Source organism: Microcaecilia unicolor, chromosome 11 (genome assembly GCF_901765095.1).
Source record: "Microcaecilia unicolor chromosome 11, aMicUni1.1, whole genome shotgun sequence".
NCBI classification, from domain to species: Eukaryota; Metazoa; Chordata; class Amphibia; order Gymnophiona; family Siphonopidae; genus Microcaecilia; species Microcaecilia unicolor.
In genome coordinates, this window is record NC_044041.1 from 129,375,286 (window position 1) to 129,394,678 (window position 19,393).

The window sequence follows — 19,393 nt, forward strand, 5'->3', positions numbered from 1 at the left end:
GGTTTTAAACTCAACACAAAATACCTCTCCTTCACAATGCAGCAGTTTGCTTAGTATCACCCACAAAGCTGACATCCATGCAAACAGCTGCAAACAACTTCAAACAGGCATTACAGAACTGTAGAGTTTCTAACTTATTAGGTTTATTTTTCTTTTCCTTCTTAATGATCATGAAAACTGTGGGGAGAGGGGTCAGCCAAGGTAACCAGGAGGCTGAGCAATGGGTACAATCATGATAAACTTTCAGGACCTGCAGGCATAAAAGAGAAGACTCTGATAAAAGAGCCTTTGAACATTGGAATCCATTGCAAAAGTTCTTGATGGAACTTTGAGGGAACTTTAAATACTTTTAGGGCTCAATGCAAACTCTCCATGCTGAACTGTGTCAGTCTGAGGAAGGACTTGCTTTACAATCTTCACTCACCGGTCATCTTCTCAATTGGGAGAGAGATCAGCTGGGTAAGTAACCCCATGACCTTGCACAACCCTTGCAGAAGGAGGAGAAGAAATGAGGGAAAAAGGAAAGATCCAAGAGAAGGAAGGCCACAGATGGATAAGAAGGGAAGAGCATGAGAGTAACATTAGCAGGGACCAGGTGAGAAGAAGAAGCCTCTAGAAGGAGGGAGTGAAAAGTGGGAAAGAATCTGGAAGGATTGTGTCAGAAGGGGGAAAGAGTATTTGAATGGAGGGATGGAGAGATGGTGTGAGGGATTCTCTATTCTTATCCTTGGCCTTATACCTCACTCCCTTACTGCTGAGGATCCTTTATATGCATCTTAGACTTCAAATCTCTTCACCAGGGAGACTAACCTCTGTACCATCTCTACTTTGTTAATATGCTTGCTTAGGTAGATATTCTGTGATTGGATACAATACTCCAAATGTGATCTCAATACCATTTTTCACCAAGGTATATTACCTCTTTTCTTCTACTCATTATACTTTCCCTTTTCACCCTACAAGTTCTGTAGCTCTAATCACTCTTTGTACTGCTTTTTTTATTAACCTTGAAATCCTCAGCAGTGATCACTGTCCTCCAGTACTGGACTTTGGTGAATTGTATCTGTGATCTTTGATAACCCATTATCTTCTTTTCATGCAATCTAGAGTGCCCTCTTTCTAGTAGATCTTAACGTCACCTTCAGAAAGACAAATCTTCCCTACTAATCCTTTACATATCACTTATGAATAGAGTGAACAAAACTAGATCCAGGACATATAATTTCAGAAACTCCACCTGTGAGGTCACTGAACTTTGTTACTCCGTATTTGGCCGTCCCAAGTTCCTGAGCTTGCAGTCTGCTGGCCTCTTTCATGTTTTCTTTGAAGATCTGGAAACGCCAGGCTTGCTCTGGGAAGGGAAGAACTTGTGATTAGGTGCCATGTATAGGTCAGAATATGAATGCACAGGTGCCATGGAAGGGGGAACCTGGTCAACATTTAGAGTGAGTACAGCGGCATGCTTGGGTCAATATTCAGCTACCACAGTTAATGTTGTTTTTAAATGCCACCTGCAGTAACTAAATAAATCATGAATATTCAGACTGCAGCCAGGAATAAATATTTCTGCCACAGCTACACAGATAGGACTAGATTCTATATATGGTGCCTGAAAAATCAGCACTGAAAATATTTCACCTAGGTGTATTCTGTAAACTGCGCCTAGATTTACGCATGGTTTATAGAATATGCCTAGCAGCCATGCCTGTGCCTAACTCTAGGTGCATCTATTTACGCCAAATAAAATTTGGTGTAAATACCAGTGCCAAAGTTATAACCCTGCCCGTAGATTTTCAGTATGCCCACGGCACACCCATGGCCACACCCCCTTTTTGGCAGCGCACATTAGAGTTTACGTGCAACACTTTACAGAATACCCTTAGCAAGTTGGGCATGTAAATTCTAATAAATGCCAATTAGTGTCAATAATTTCTTGTTAAGTGGCAATTATTGGTGTTGATTGGCTTGTTAAGTAATTAAATTGCGCATGCAAATATAGAATATGATCAGATTTCTGTGCACAATTTCAGTCATGCTATATAGAATCCGGGGGATATTGGCAATATTTAAACTGCTATCCCGATAGCTAAGGAGATAAAGATAGGATGGCAATTTTTCTGTCCTAACTATATCCATGTAATTATCTGGATAGTGGCTTGAATATCATTTCTTCCTGGCTCTGGCCTTGCTCCACCCACACACTGCCCCGGTACAATCTATTCAATGCTAAGGCAGTCTGGAAAGATATTTGCCTGCCCTATCCACATAGTGCCACAAAATATTCACAGCCAGGGCTGGTTAAGGCAGTTATCTAGACAGTCGTCACCATTATCTGGATAAACGTCTTTTAATATTGACTCAGCTATTTCTCTGTTCAGTACGTGCACTGGTTTATGTATGAGGAAAGGTTGCTGAATGGGTGTGTTAATCAATGAGTAGTTGTTTTCAAGATTTTGTTGGCTGGAAAGTGAATGCATAGAAAGGATTATCAGTTGGTGAGTGAACAGGTGAGCAAACAGCAGGGTAGACTGTTATTTGGTAAGTTGATGAATAGATAGCTGGAAGACTTGGTCAGGTGGTGGCTGAATGGATAGATTGGGTCAGAGGTGGCTGGATGAATTGATGAGTCTGTAGTTGGAAGCATTGATCATGGTTTAAAGGCTGAAATAAATTATAAGGCCTCAACCCATCTCAGAAAATCACCGCCCCCCCCTTCCTTACCACTCTAATCAGAACAGGAGACTAGAGAACTTGAACTAAAAGCTGAAGACTAGAAATATGTTAGCAGAGTGAATGGGTCATCTGAAGAGTCAGTGGATGGGAAGCTGTTGATTTAGTTTGAGAGTTGATAAGTGGGTTAGTAAGTGGGTCAGCCTGCAAAGTTGATAGATGGGCAAATGGCTGAGTTATCCAGATCTCTCAGGGGTAGGTCATGATATGGTAGATTAGTTGGAGAGAGAGGCAATAGTTGTATAGAGTCTGTGAATAGGTGAGTTAGTGGAAGGTGAGAGTTGAGCTTTATGGGTCAGCTTGAGAGTCTATGTGGATGGATGTAATGGACAGTCGCCATTCAGAGTTAATAGGTAGATAAGTGAGTAAACAGGTTTTTTTGTTCTGGGTCAGTCAGAGAGTTAACAGGTGGATGACTGAGTTGGTGGATTAGCAGGAAAAGACAGTGGATAGTTGTACGGATGAGTGAATTGGTGGATTATCCAGTAAAGTCTTGGGTTAGTGAATCCACAGATGGGTTGTTGAGTTGGTGGTTCAGCTGGAGGGTTGGTGGACAAGTCAACAGATCATTTTATCACTCACCTTCTGTATCCTGATAGCTTTTGTTGAACTTCACCATGAAATCCTTGAACATCTCCTCCATCACTTGAGCCTAGCAAAAATTAAACAAGATGAAAAGTGGCAATTATTAAAGGGGAAGCATCTCATATAATTTAACACAAGAGATTCTCCCCTTTATTATAAGAACTGAACTGTCCCACTTTCACTTTGCTGGAGCATTTTGAGAAAGGTCACATCATTGATGGCAAAGACCTGTTGCTTGTTGTATTTAGCGGTCACAAGTTGGAATTGTTCATCCAAACTCTTGGCCTCCTCCTTACCCTTCAAGGTCTGCCTACACCCCTGTTGTCTATAAAGTGCCTCACTAGATGGGGCCCAAGATGGCCTTAGAGTGGAATGTGTGTGAAGCAGCTCCTCATGTCCTTTTTCCTACTAATTCTGTTTTTTATTTCTATATGGGGAAAGTGCAAAAGTGTCAATTGTGCAAGTCCACTGGGACTCTGATAACACTAATGTTGAGGCAGGTAATCCCAGAGTTGAACATACTATTCCTCCATGAAGCTACAGGTATTTTGCTAACTGCTGGTCTATGGGTGTAGGGAGGAATTTGTCCAAGGGTGAAGCAGCGTAATTTTTGCATTATCCAACAGAGTGCTTTGGACTGTCATGATTTTTTTGTTCCAATCTCTTTATTAATAGCTTTCAACAATTTAACACCTTCACAAACAAACAGTGGCATCAGAGGTGTGAAGTCCAAAACACATCTACATTCCTTCCGCAAATGCATCCAATTTAGACCAATAATTACGGCAGTCACTGACATTACCACATCAAGGGTAGGAGTCCTCAGACAGACTTTATCACCTGTTTTTCTTTTCACCCTCCTGGCACTGATATTTTGTACTATATGTAAAGCTAAAATTATCCAATGTTCAAATTTTTCTTTAAAAAGAGGAATAGGTTCCATTCTTGAGAATACTCAAGGGGTCCTTTTACCAAATGTCGGTAAAAAGCGGCCTGTGGTGGAGTTGGCCCGCGGGATTGCTATGCACTGAGGCCACCTTTTACTGCTGTAGGTACTACTACTACTATTTAGCATTTCTATAGCGCTACAAGGCATACGCAGCGCTGCACAAACATAGAAGAAAGACAGTCCCTGCTCAAAGAGCTTACAATCTAATAGACAAAAAATAAATAAAGTAAGCAAATCAAATCAATTAATGTGAATGGGAAGGAAGAGAGGAGGGTAGGTGGAGGCGAGTGGTTACAAGTGGTTACGAGTCAAAAGTAATGTTAAAGAGATGGGCTTTCAGTCTAGATTTAAAGGTGGCCAAGGATGGGGCAAGACGTATGGGCTCAGGAAGTTTATTCCAGGCGTAGGGTGCAGCGAGACAGAAGGCGCGAAGTCTGGAGTTGGCAGTAGTGGAGAAGGGAACAGATAAGAAGGATTTATCCATGGAGCGGAGTGCACGGGAAGGGGTGTAGGGAAGGACGAGTGTGGAGAGATACTGGGGAGCAGCAGAGTGAATACATTTATAGGTTAGTAGAAGAAGTTTGAACAGGATGCGAAAACGGATAGGGAGCCAGTGAAGGGTCTTGAGGAGAGGGGTAGTATGAGTAAAGCGACCCTGGCGGAAGATGAGACGGGCAGCAGAGTTTTGAACCGACTGGAGAGGGGAGAGGTGACTAAGTGGGAGGCCAGCAAGAAGCAGATTGCAGTAGTCTAAACGAGAGGTGACAAGGGTGTGGATGAGGGTTTTGGTAGTGCTCGGAAAGAAAGGGGCGGATTTTACGGATGTTGTAAAGAAAGAAACGACAGGTCTTGGCGGTCTGCTGGATATGAGCAGAGAAGGAGAGAGAAGAGTCAAAGATGACCCCAAGATTTCGAGCTGAGGAGACAGGGAGAATGAGAGCGCCATCAACAGAAATAGAAAACGGGGGGAGCGGGGAGGTGGGTTTGGGGGGGAAAATGAGAAGCTCGGTTTTGGTCATATTTAATTTCAGGTGGCGTTGAGACATCCAGGCAGCAATGTCAGACAAGCACGCTGAAACTTTGGTTTGGATGCAAGGTGAGATATCAGGGGTAGAAAGGTAGATTTGGGAGTCATCAGCATAGCGATGGTAGGAAAAGCCATGGGATGAGATTAATGAACCAAGGGAAGAAGTGTAGATAGAAAAGAGGAGGGGACCAAGAACAGAACCCTGAGGTACGCCGACAGGCAGAGGAATAGAAGTAGAAGAGGATCCACCAGAGTGAACACTAAAGGTGCGGAGGGAGAGGTAGGAAGAGAACCAGGAAAGGACAGAGCCCTGGAATCCAAGTGAGGACAGGGTATCGAGAAGTATGCTGTGATCGACAGTGTCAAAAGCAGCGGAAAGATCAAGAAGAATGAGGATGGAATATTGACCTCTGGATTTAGCCAGTAATAGGGCATTGGAGACTTTAGTAAGCGCAGTTTCGGTTGAGTGGAGAGGGCGAAAACCAGATTGTAGTGGGTCAAGAATAGCATGTGAGGAGAGAAAATCAAGGCAGCGGCGGTGAACAGCACGCTCAAGTAATTTGGAGAGAAAAGGAAGGAGGGAGATGGGTCGGTAATTAGAGGGACAAGTAGGGTCAAGTGAAGGCTTCTTAAGGAGAGGTGTGACCACAGCATGTTTAAAGGCAGCAGGGACAGTCGCAGTGGAAAGTGAGAGGTTGAGAATGTGACAGATAAAAGGAATAAGAGTAGGAGAGATGGCATTAAGAAGGTGGGTGGGAATGGGATCAGAGGAACAGGTGGTACATTTAGAGGAAGAAAGGAGAAGTGTAGTTTCCTCAATAGTAACTTCAGGAAAGGAGGAAAGGGAATGAGGGGAAGGAGAGAGAGGGGAACGGACTAGTGGAGGGAGAGCTGGTGAGGTAGAGAAAGCAAGGTTTATCTTTTGAACCTTGTTGTGAAAGAATTCAGCAAGGGTCTGAGGAGATAATGAAGGGGGAGTTGGGGGAGGGGGCACCTTGAGGAGAGAGTTCAATGTGGTGAAGAGAAGTCGAGGATTAGAGCCAAGAGAGTTGGTCAGTTGGATATAATAATCCTGTTTGGCACGTAAAAGAGCAGATTGGAAGGAGGTCAGCATGAACTTAAAGTGTAAGAAATCAGCAAGGGCCCGAGATTTCCGCCAGAGGCGTTCGGCGGAGCGGGTACAGGAACGAAGGTAGCGGATATTAGAAGTCAGCCAAGGTTGGGGTTTTGTATGCCTTACAGGGCGGGTCATCAAAGGTGCAAGAGTGTCTAAGGCAGAGGATAGAGGATAGAGTAAAAGGTAATTTTCTTTAAAGGGTTAGTAAATGGCCATGCGCTAACAAAAAACATTGGCAAAGCGGCCATTTGCTGGGGGAGCCTTTAACACCTCCTAAAGGAGTGGCGAGGGCTCTGGTGCTAACCCGGCAGTGCGTGGTGCTGCCAGATTACTGTTGGGCACACCTTCAGTTTTAGAAAAAAAATTCCTAGTGCTGGAAATAACACGCGCCGGAAGCTGGAACTAGCGCCGGGCTCCTGAGTGAGCCTGACAGTAGGGCCAATTTCCCATGCGCAAACCCGGCGGCAGGGCTATCATCGGGTAGTAAAAGGGCCCCTTAGTCTTATCTATGGACTGATGTCATAGTGTGGTTGTAAGCACTTTTCTATCACCCTTCCCATTGCATCCAAAAATTTGTTAGAAAAATAAATGGCTGAGCCCCCCCGGGGGGGAAAAAAATTTGTACATCATGCAAAGTTTTCCCCTCACTTTTCAACCAACTCAGCAATTTATCCTGCCAGCTGACAGGTATCTAGGGCAGTATGTCCCCCCTCTCAACAACAATTATGGGAGCAGAAATTTCCTTCTCCAAAGACACAGTAAGGGGCAGCTTGTTAGAACAGGTTCAGAAAACTTTTACATTTTCTTGAACCGCATCTTGAAGTTTAGCTCTGGTTTTCATTCTCCCCAATATCTTAATTTCTCTAAAGCCTGTTCATATCAGCTGATGCCATATTTTCAGGCACACTGCTAATAATGCCTGAACTGGATCAATTCCTTCTCTTATACACCAGCTTCTCAACATCACTACATCCTCAGAATCCCATCTTCAAATCCTTACTCAAAGCCCACCTCTTCAATGTTGCTTTCGGCACCTAACCTTTATACCTTTCAGGAAATCCCGACTGCCCCAATCTGACGACCCCTACTTGACTGTTTGTACATTTGTCCATTAGATTGTAAGCTCTTTGAGCAGGGACTGTCCTTCTATGTTAAATTGTACAGCGCTGCGTAACCCTAGTAGCGCTTTAGAAATGTCAAATAGTAGTAGTAGTAGAATCCGTTATATATATATATATATATAAATCCTAGTCACAGTTGAAGATGTTTATTATGATCCCAGCGGTAAGCCTCCACAGATCAAGTAACACTCCTTCTGGAGTGTTCCCTGGATTGGGGGGGCTCACCTCACAGGGGTCCTGGGACCAACTCTGTAGTTCCTCCCTTTATGTATATCTAGCACTCTGATACCTCCACCCAAGGATAAAGGGTGGATTCCCCTCACTTTCTATAGTGCTGCTACTACTAATCATTTCTATAGCGATACTAGATGTATGCAGCACTGCACACATTATATGCAGTTACTTTCTCTGTCCCTAGAGGGCTCGCTAAGTTTTTTTGTACCTGGGGGCAATGGAGGGTAAAGTGATTTGCCCAAGGTCACAAGGAGCTGCAATGGGAATCAAACTCAAGTTGCCAGGATCAAAGTCCGCGACACTAACCATTAGGCTTCTCCTCAACTCCACTCCACTCTACTATCAGGAACTACTACAAAAACCTCAGTGAATTCAAATCTTTCACAGCTGAGAAGTTCTGAGAGAAGAGGACATTTCTCTGGTAAAGATTGGGGTTTAAAGGAGGAATTATAGGTTAGTGATAGGCAGAATAAAAATATAAAACAGTAAACTTTATCAACTAATCTCCATACTCTTTTCCCCCTAGTTTTAATTTTAAAACTTGAACTTTGTACCACAGCATTAACAGCCTCTAGCAGGCACTGCAGGACCTAGTTTAGTCTTCATCCTGTCCACCCTCCCCAATACCCTGCCACCCCTAGAACAACTCTTCATTTATAGTTAGCCATTGTAATTAGGATAACAAGCAAGGAGTGCTCTTACAGAGTTTTAAAAACACTAAATAAGTCACACAATATATTATATAAACTAAAAGATATTTTCATATTAGGCTAATATCCTTAATACTTTAGAAAGTTTTAAATTATTGAAAAACTAAAAAATACTAAGATAGAGTCAGCAGTCCAGCAGTGAGAGGGGTGCTATCCAGTCTTTTGCATTGAGTGTCACATGTATGATTATCTCCCAGTTGGTGAGTGGTTATATGTGTGTGCCCGATGCAAAGAGCTCCTAGCTCTCAGAGAACGGGTCCGTTCTCTTGAGGCTAGAGTAGCAGACTTGGTAGAGCTGAGGGAGACAGAGAGGTACATAGAGGAGACTACAGGGACATTGTAGAGAAGTCCCACCTCCAGTCTGGTAGCCCCTGTGCTACCTTGGAGGAGGGAGGTCTCCTAGAAGGACAGCATCACCCTCGTGAAGTAGGAAGTACTCCTGTAGCCAGGACCTGCCCACCAGGGGATGTACTATCTTCTCACACCGAGGATATGTCTCCAAGTTCTGCCCAGGAGGGAAGAGTTAGGGCAGATGTTGTAGTTGGTGATTCGATCATTAGGCATATAGATAGCTGGGTGGCTGGTGGACGTGAGGATCGCCTGGTGACTTGCCTGCCTGGTGTGAAGGTGGTGGACCTCACGCATCACCTAGATAGGATTTTAGATAGTGCTGGGGAGGAGGCGGTTGTTTTGGTACATATGGGTACCAATGACATAGGAAAATGTGGGAGAGAGGTTCTGGAAGCCAAATTTAGGCTCTTAGTTGAAAGCTCAAATCCAGAACCTCTAGAATAGCATTTTCTGAAGTGTTACCTGTTCCATGCGCAAGGCCCAAGTGACAGGCAAAGCTCCGGAGTCTCAATGTATGGATGAGACGATGGTGCAGGGAGGAGGGTTTTAGATTTGTTAGGAACTGGGCAACATTCTGGGGAAGGGGGAGCCTATTCCGAAAGGATGGGCTCATGGGCGTAGACTGGGGGGGGCGAGGGGGGGCAATGCCCCCCCAAACGCAGGGCCGGCAACAGGCAGCTCTCCCTTCACCCCACCCTCTCCCCGTTCCTTCTCCTCCCCCCCGGCCCCCCCGTGAGCCGGCTCTCCTCCCTCCCTCCGTATCCGTCCCTCACCAACCTGATCTTCGAATCCTTTGCCTGCCCGCTAGGCGCTAGCGCTCTCTCCCCTGCTGGTTCGCGCTTTAAAAATGGCCGCCGAGACTTTCAGAGGCGGCCTCGCGAGAAGTCTCGGCGGCCATTTTGAAGCGTGAACCGGCAGTGGAGAGTCAGCGCTAGCGGGCCGGGCAGGTGAAAAATTCGAAGATCGTTGGTGAGGGACGGATCCGGAGGGAGGGAGGAGAACTGGCTCGCTGGGGGAGGGGGGGGGGGAGAAGGAACGGGGAGAGGGCGGAATGAAGGGAGGGGAGAGGAGGGTCACTGCTGGACTAAGTGGATGGAGGACAGGGGAAAGGAGGGCCACTGGGTATGGGGGCAGGGGAGAGGAGGGTCACTGCTGGACTGGGTGGATGGAGGGCAGGGGAAAGGAGGGCCACTGGGTATGGGGGCAGGGGAGAGGAGGGTCACTGCTGGACTGGGTGGATGGAGGGCAGGGGAAAAGAGGGCCACTGGGTATGGGGGCAGGGGAGAGGAAGGTCACTGCTGGACTGGGTGGATGGAGGGCAGGGGAAAGGAGGGCCACTGGGTATGGGGGCAGGGGAGAGGAGGGTCACTGCTGGACTGAGTGGATGGAGGGCAGGGGAAAAGAGGGCCACTGGGTATGGGGGCAGGGGAGAGGAGGGTCACTGCTGGACTGGGTGGATGGAGGGCAGGGGAAAGGAGGGCCACTGGGCATGGGGGCAGGGGAGAGGAGGGTCACTGCTGGACTGGGTGGATGGAGGGCAGGGGAAAGGAGGGCCACTGGGCATGGGGGCAGGGGAGAGGAGGGTCACTACTGGACTAAGTGGATGGAGGGCAGGGGAAAGGAGGGCCACTGGGTATGGGGGCAGGGGAGAGGAGGGTCACTGCTGGACTGAGTGGATGGAGGGCAGGGGAAAGGAGGGCCACTGGGCATGGGGGCAGGGGAGAGGAGGGTCACTACTGGACTGAGTGGATGGAGGGCAGGGGAAAGGAGGGCCACTGGGTATGGGGACAGGGGAGAGGAGGGTCACTGTTGGACTGGGTGGATGGAGGGCAGGGGAGAGAAAAGAAATGCTGGACATGGATGGAGGGGAGGAAAGAGTGAGGAAGGAGATGAGATGAGGGAAAAGGAAGAGAGGAGAAAAACTGCACATGGATGAAGAAAATAGGCAGAAGCTGAGGACCAGAAATGAAGAAGAAAGGAAGAAAGAAATAAATGGAAATGAAGCCCTGGAAACGGAGTTAAGAGGACAGATAGCAGCAGAATCAGATACTGCACCAGCATGATCAGAAAAACAGTCACCAGACAACAAAGGTAGAAAAAAATCATTTTATTTTCATTATAGTGTTTGCAATATGTTCACTTTGAGAATCAGGTGCTCAACATTAAAAGTTTATATTTACTTATTTATACCCCCCCCCCCCCCAGGCTCTCTCCCCGGCTATAGCCAGCTCTGCAATTTGGGGGGGGCGCAGAGGGGGACTGGGGGGAGAGCCTGTTGTTAAACATTTGCCAGCACACCACTGCCTGTCGCCAAACCCGCTGCCTCTCTGATTCAGTGGCTATCCATTGGCAAACGAACACTGGTTATTCCCAAAAAAGCCAGCTCTTGCTCCCTTCCTTCCTCCATATTAGCATAATTTGCATATACATATATGCAAATGAATATGCTAATATGCCCCGCCCCTTCCTTTGCCCCCCCAAATGAAACAGTCAAACTACGCCTATGCATGGGCTCCACCTTAACCAGAGTGGGAGCAGGCTGCAGGCACTGGCATTTAAAAAGGAGATAGACCAGCTTTTAAACTAGAAACTGGGGGAAGGTCGACAGTCGCTCAAAAGTGCTAAACGCCTTTGAGAGCTCGCAATGAAATTCAGTGTGAACGCTGAACTTCGTTGTGAGCTCTCAAAGGCATGTAGCACTTTTGACATCGGATTGCGGAACAGTTTATTGACATGAAGCAAGTGTGAGACTCGCAAAGCGTTGATCTTGCAGTTTCTTGACACAAAGCAAGTGCAAGCCTTGCAAAGCATTGATCTTGACCACTGAGGCAGGTGCTGTTGAGCGCTGAAACACGGCCCGCGTTGGGTCATTTTAATAAAGGTAGTGTCATTGTTCCAGTTCTGGAGGCCCTTTTGTGCTTTTGTATTGCCTTTGTATTGCTCCATGGTGTGACCGCACCTCGAATATTGTGTTTAATTCTGGTCACTGCATCTCAAAAAAGAAATAGTGACATTAGAAAAGGTGCAAAGAAGGGCGACAAAAATGATAAAGGGGAAGGGACGACTTCCCTATGAGGAAAGGCTAAAGTGGCTAGGTCTCTTCAGCTTGGAGAAAAAATGGCTGAGGAGAAATATGATTGAGGTCTATAAAATAATGAGTGTAGTGGAATGGGTAGACCTGAAGCGTCTGTTTACTCTTGCCAAAAATACTAGGAGTAGGGGGCATTTGATGAAGCTACAAAGCAGTATATTTAAAATGAATCAAAGAAAATTTTTCTTCACTCAACATGTAATTAAACTCTGGATTTCATTGCCAGAGAATGTGGTAAAGGCGGTTAGCTTAGTGGAAAAAGTCCAGAGACTATTATTAAAATGAACCTGGAGAAAATCCACTGCTTATTTCTGGGATAAGCAGCATAAAATATTTTGTACTTTTTGGGGATCTTGCCAGGTATTTGTGACCTGGATTGGCCACTGTTGGAAACAGGATGCTGGGCTTGATGGACCTTTGGTCTGTCCCAGTATGGCAATACATATGTACTTATATGTACTCTCCCTCATCACTGAGCTCTGTCCACTCTGACAGCTTCTCAGAACTACCTCCTAGAACGTAGGTTCCAAATACACAATACATGTACCCCAAGGGGTATGTGAGACGTAAGCAAGGGGTATGTGGCGCTGGCAAGACAGAAAATCAGCCAATATACATGCCAGTTTTCTGCTGCTGCTGGACACTCTCAGGTTCTCTCTATTCCTCCCTCCTGCAGTTTGTCATAATAGGTGCTCCATATAGGAGGCTTGAGGATGCTAGGCCTTTCCAGCCCAAACTGTGACCTACCCCTCTCTTCCACTGCCTTCACAGGTCAGCAGTAGAAACCATGTGAACACATGGGGGACCACTTTCCTGCATGTTCCACTGCTAGCTCTGCTGGTCACGCCTCCCTCTGATTTAACTTCCAGGGTTTGAGAGGTGTGACTGGAAGAACTTGTAGAGGCTTGAGTGTGGAAATAATCACAAGAGTTTTCATGTTGATTTTACCTCTGATACACTGCTGGCCTGCCGCCGACCTAGGAAGACTACAAGAAGGTGAGTGAGAAGGAAGGGAAAAAGAGAGAAAGGGGGCAGTGAGAAAAAGACAAAGAGAGATGGGCTGATACTGGATATGGGGGTGGGGGAGAGACAGAAATGTGCTGATGTTGAATACCGAGAGTGATGGGCTGATGCTGGGTGGAGGAAAGAGAGACAGAGATAAGAAAATAAGTTTTGCCATATTGGGACAAACCAAAGGTCCATCAAGCCCAGTATCCTGTTTCCAACAGTGGCCAATCCAGGTCACAAGTACCTGGCAAGATCCCAAAGCAGTAAAACAGATTTTAAGCTGCTTATTCTAGAAATAATTGTCAAAACAGAAATTGTGCCTGCGCTCTGTCGAGCATAAGATATATAACAAAATATTTAAATACACATGAATACAAGTATGTTTTTTCTTCTTTTGCTTATTCAATATATGTAGTGGAGTAGTCTCATATATATCTCACGGGAAAAAAGTTCTTAGTTTTTTTCATCCAGTGACTGGGTGTATTGCCCGTGTGTGTTGTCCAATCATTGACTTGACCTCCACCAACCTTTGCTACTCTTATAAATATTAATTCATCTCTCTTTAACTAAACACTATCAGCAAATTTTGTGCAGCACTTAACTTCAATGGGTTGGTGCTCTTAAAACCCCGACAGGTCCCCGTTTCGTAACTACTTTATCAAGGGGGAGTCACCAATTCTAAAATACAAAAAAGAGATGCAACATATAATTATTTACAAACACACTCTACAAAACACATTCGTTGTATTATTACCTGCATTCATACTAAAAACGCTAATGGCTTACCCAGTAACTGTCTCAAGTGCATATGGAACATTTCTTTGTCTCACTCAAAATGGCGTAGGCGTCTTTTTATTAATGAACAGCCGTGCCAGCTGATTGAAAACGTCATAGGACAAACTTCAGAATAAAAGTCCTTGTCTGGGACTTCTAACTGCTTTTGATGGCTAATACCAGATCTATAACTAACATAGGCATGTTGGGAAAAAACCCTGTTCGTATTTGTCTTATATGTCAAAGGTTAAAGCAAAAACGAAAACAAAACCCAAACAATGGAAAACATTAAACCATAGAAACCAATCATTACTTTCAAAGATATTTATAACGTTGAGAAAAAGGGGGGTTGTTGTGTTAGAAAAAACAACTCCACTGGGTATAAGTGTATAAGATGTGGGTATAAGATGTGTTGCATCTCTTTTTTGTATTTTAGAATTGGTGACTCCCCCTTGATAAAGTAGTTAAGAAACGGGGACCTGTCGGGGTTTTAAGAGCACCAACCCATTGAAGTTAAGTGCTGCACAAAATTTGCTGATAGTGTTTAGTTAAAGAGAGATGAATTAATATTTATAAGAGTAGCAAAGGTTGGTGGAGGTCAAGTCAATGATTAGACAACACACACGGGCAATACACCCAGTCACTGGGTGAAAAAAACTAAGAACTTTTTTCCCGTGAGATATATATGAGACTACTCCACTACATATATTGAATAAGCAAAAGAAGAAAAAACATACTTGTATTCATGTGTATTTAAATATTCTAGAAATAAGCAGTGGATTTTCCCAAGTCCATCTTAATAATGGTTTATGGAATTTTCTTTTAGGAAATTATTCAAACCTTTTTTAAACACTGCTAAGCTAACTGGGTGCTGGATGTAAGAAGAAAGACAAAGAGATGGACTGATGCTGGTTATGGGGAGAAGAGACAGAGGGAAATGAGCTGATGCTAGATGGGTGTTAGCCTGGTCGTGAGCCCTTGAACCTAGGCTGAGGCCTAGAATAGCTTTTAGGCCAAGGCCTAGGATGGACCGAACAGGCACTATACACAACCCCAGCTACCAAGCCCTGCACACACCCACGCAGCCAATTTTACACTTCCAGAAAGGCCTCATGGCCTATCTGGAACCGATTCATTCAGAATTCAAGCATGCGGGCCTCACAGCTTACCTGGAACCGAGTCATACTTAGGGAGGGGAGAAAGAGACTAAGTGAGGGGTCCCCCCCCCCCCCCCCCCCCAGGGACTGGAGCACCAGCAACACCCTCAGGGCTGGTAATCAAGGAGAAAGGGTAGCATACGCAGAAACACGTCAAGTGAGGGACTGTGATAAGATACTGTAGACAGAGACCCTCACCAAACAGGGAAGGGAAAAGTCAGCAAAATGGAGTGCGGAGCCTAACGCATACATAAGCACATAAGCACCACCACGCTGGGAAAAGGCCCCGAGAACCTGGCAAAAACCCCCAAATTTAATAACAATCAATGGACTTTTCCTTCAGGAAACTGTCCAGACCCCCTTTGAACTCAGCAAGGCCAGCTGCCGTCACTACCTTCTCCGGCAATGAGTTCCAGAGTCTAACTACACGCTGAGTAAAGAAAACTTTCTCTGATTTGTTTTAAACCTACCACATTCTAATTTCATCTTGTGTCCCCTGGTTCTATTATTGTTAGAAAGTGTAAACAAACGCTTCACATCTGTCTGCTGTACCCCACTCATTATTTTGTAAACCTCTATCATATCACCCCTCAGCCGCCTTTTCTCCAGGCTAAAGAGTCCTAGCCGTCTTAACCTCTCCTCATAGGGTAGTCGTCCCATCCCTTTATCATTTTTGTCGCCCTTCTCTGCACCTTCTCCAATTCCTTTATATCTTTTTTGAGATGAGGCGACCAGAACTGAACACAATACTCCAGGTGCGGTCACACCATGGAGCGATATAACGGCATTATAACATCCTCATGCTTGTTTTCCATCCCTTTTCTAATAATACTCAACATTCGCCTTCTTAGCCGCCGCAGCACATTGAGCGGAAGATTTCAATGTCCTATCCACGATGACTCCCAGATCCCTTTCTTGGTCCGTAACTCCTAAAGCGGAACCTTGCATAACATAGCTGTAATTTGGGTTCCTCCTTCCCACATGCATCACTTTGCACTTGTCAACGTTGAACTTCATAGAAAGGGACAGTGCTAAGTAATACAGGAGGTAGAACAGCAAAGAAAGTACTGGAGCAGTCAGAAAGGGAAGACTGCAATAAACAGATAACTGCCAGAAGCAGAGAAGCTCTGCAGACAAAGGGGGAGCTCATTATTAACAATGCAGAGTTTCCTTTTGATTGCTGATCATATTTAGGTATTTATGCAGAAGAGATCACCTCGTTCTGCGTGATGAGAGTTGGAAAATACTCCAATCTCCATGGATCTTCAGAGGATAACTCCAGAATTAGTGAGAACCAGATCTGCCTCGGTCAATAAAGTGCGATTAGGATCATAGTTCTGTGGTCCTGCTGGAGTTTCAGCAAAGTCTTCTCTATGAGGAGAATTGGAGGATATGCATACAGCAGGCCTTCCCTCCAATGCAGAAGAAAGACATCTGAGGCTAGTCTGTTGTGTGATCTGGGCCTGCAGAATGGGGTTTTCCCCCTGGCTCAAGACCCATCCAGCACCAGACTTCTACCTGGGTCTCAAGACCCCCCCTCTTGCCTCTTGCAGCATCCAGACCCCCTCAGACCCCCAGCAGCATCAAGACGTCCCATACCCTCCTACAAGCATCCAGGATCAAGACCTCCACCCCCCGCTCCTCATAGGTAGGGTAACCATATGGATCCAGAAATAGGAGGACACATTGATCCAATCCAGGTCTGGGGAAATGGTTTTCATGCAGAGGTGAGTAGGTTCATTTGCTGCTGCCCAGTCCACCACCTGTAGAAGAATGGCACCCCTAATGGTAGTCTCATGTGAATACTGGTAAGAGTCATATTTCCATTTTCCTACAGGTGCTGGACTGGGCAGGAGTGAGTGGGCATACTTGCTCCTGTCCAAAGGACCCCCCCCCCCCCCCCACACACACACAGGCTGCCACTGCATGAAGAGGTAGCCCCTATGGGGAGGGTTGAGGGAGAGGAGTCTTGATGTTGCCAGGGTCTGGGGAGGTCTGGATGTTGCCAGGGGAGGGGAGAACCCAGCACTGTAGGCCCAGGAGAATTGGGCTGCAGCTTTGCGGCTTGGTGTTCTTAGGCAGGGGGAATAATGCTCTTTGTGAAGTGGCTTGCAAGCAGCGATATTCTTTTAAAATGGGATTCAGCAACCTGTGGTTCCAGGATCCCACAGATTGCTGAATCCCACAGGGAATCAAAGTGCAGTAAAAAAAAGGCAAACTTTCAGGTGGGAGGACATTTTGCAATCATCATACACACAGCAACACTGGGCAAAATGTTATAGACTACTATTTAAACCATCTTTAGCGCAATCCACGAGGGAGAATGGATTCAAGATATACTATTGGTGGTACTATACACCGGATAGACTGCAACATATATATGGGGGAATTTCTGCTGACTGCTGGCGGGCCTGTGGTGCAAGGGGCACATTCATACACATATTTTGGGAATGCCCAAAGGTGCAGAAATTTTGGAAAGCAGTGACGACCCAGATCAATACGGTACTGCAATGGGTATATCCATGTAAGATAGAGCACTGCCTACTGCACTTTCCTCCCACAGGGATCAAAATGATTCATCATAAGTTGGCGACGCAATATATGGTGGCAGCAAAGTTAGCAATAGCAAGAGCCTGGAAACAGCCGAGTCTGCCAGACATGAGCATGGTAATCCACAAAGTGGGATACTTGTACCAGATGTCAAAACTAACTGCATTGAGAAGGGGTAAAATGGACTTCTTTTTGAAAATGTGGCAGCCATATGAACAATATATAAATGGAGGTCAGCCTAGCCAAGAAAGGGGAGGGAAGGGAGGGGGGGCAGCAGTAGTAGTGGTATATTGTATTAGAATAGATGATCCAATTTGTTGAGCATTCAGTAGCAATCAAGAATCTGTAACGCTACATGTAGCAAGTGAACAAAGTTGGCAGTTCTTGTATGTAATTTGAGATTTTTTCACTTAATAAAAATACTTAAAAAAAAAAAAGGCAAACTTTTACCGCACCTTGATGAATTCCCCCCTTAATGACATTGGGATTTGTCTCATGTATGTTGGTTTTCTTATTACTTTTACTTATTTCTGATGCTGTTCAAGGTTTTTCTGTTAGGTCCTGTTGTATTGATTTGATTTGTGGACTTTAGAGCATAGGTCTGGGATATTGTTCTTCCCTTTTGTTCTATTATATGTTTAATTGTTATTATTTCCGTGATCTATATTCTTTTTTGCTTTCAAAATCTGCATGATATAAACTACAAAGTGCAATAGAAAAAAACCCCAGAAATGTCTACTAGGTCGCAATCCCTATCAATTCTCCTCCACCCTCCTGCTCAAGGCACATTAACTCACCTTATCTCAGGAAAGATACAAGGGTTAAAAATAAAATCAGCATCAAAGACTGGCTTCTGATATTTACTTGTATATGTTTCCTGCCCCGTTGTCAAGCTAGATGAAGATTTTTATCTTGCTGGTTGCGGCTTTCTATCAAAGGTTAGTGCTGAGTTCTATTCATCCAAGAATAGGGCAAGAGATTCTTCTAAACTTAATTTGGGAGAATTTCAGCAGGTGCCAGACTGAATAACCTGTGCTGGAAATTTGCCCTGAAAATGGGTTTATGCTCTTCCTAAAGCAGACAACATCTGAAATGCAAAACCATCAGCATTAGAGTGTCTCCTAATACCATACAAGAGTATTGATCAGTACTGTCTCTAAGGTATGGGCATTCCTAATCATGTGGAAACATTGAGGTTCAGGGGAAAGAGCATCCACAGACACCATGCTGAGACATTGGCTCAGAGGGCAAATTGTTCCCTAACACTAAGCTGGAACATTGAGAGAAATGGTCCTCAACATCATGCTGGGATATTGGGTTAAAACTGGCCCAGAGAGAAGAGTTCTGCCTAAAACTAAGAGAGATCTTATATAACAGGCTATGACTTATAATTTGTGCAGGGACTTCTAATCATGAAAAGTTTAATTCCCGAGCAACATTCAAAATTCAGATGCCAGCAAAATCCACAGTATTTTACATATATTCACATAAGTGCCTCTATGTATTGAAAATATATCAAAACATATATTCATTGAGAAGCAAAACTTTTTTAATAGGATTCTCAGACAGCTTATATGTTGCAATCAACATTCTTCACAGTCAACGCTATGCACATCTTCATCGGTCCATTTTTTAGAATATTTTATGACAATTATTTTAATTCTTCAATTCTTCAAAATTGTTAAATTTGCGAACCAGCCTTTTAAACTATCAAAAATATATTTTTGGTTTACAAATTATTACAATTTTTATTCACACTTTTTGGTGGTGGGAGGGGTCAGTGACCACTGGGGGAGTATAGGGTGTCATCCCTGATTCTCTCCAGTGGTCATTTAGGGCACATTTTGTGTCTTATTTGTTAGAAACACAGGTCTAGACCAAAATGGTGACGTTTTCACCCTAGACATTTTTTTCCCATTATGGCTGTAAAACATCCAAGTGTTAGGCATGCCCTAATCCTGCCTTTGAAATGCCCCTGACATGCCCCCT

The 19,393-nt window shown here is 44.9% G+C and overlaps 1 protein-coding gene across 2 annotated transcripts in view; it reads right to left on the bottom strand.

Moving 5' to 3' along the window:
• LOC115480387 (cathepsin W-like) overlaps window positions 1-19,393 on the bottom strand; it is a 72,300-nt gene that overhangs the window by 39,072 nt on the left and 13,835 nt on the right. For both annotated transcript variants that reach the window (XM_030219041.1, XM_030219040.1), the window contains exons 2-3: window positions 3,313-3,382; window positions 1,238-1,351 (exon numbers count right to left, since the gene is read on the bottom strand). In XM_030219041.1, the coding sequence (XP_030074901.1) occupies window positions 1,238-1,351; window positions 3,313-3,382 (184 nt within the window). The remainder of the gene's footprint in view (window positions 1-1,237; window positions 1,352-3,312; window positions 3,383-19,393) is intronic.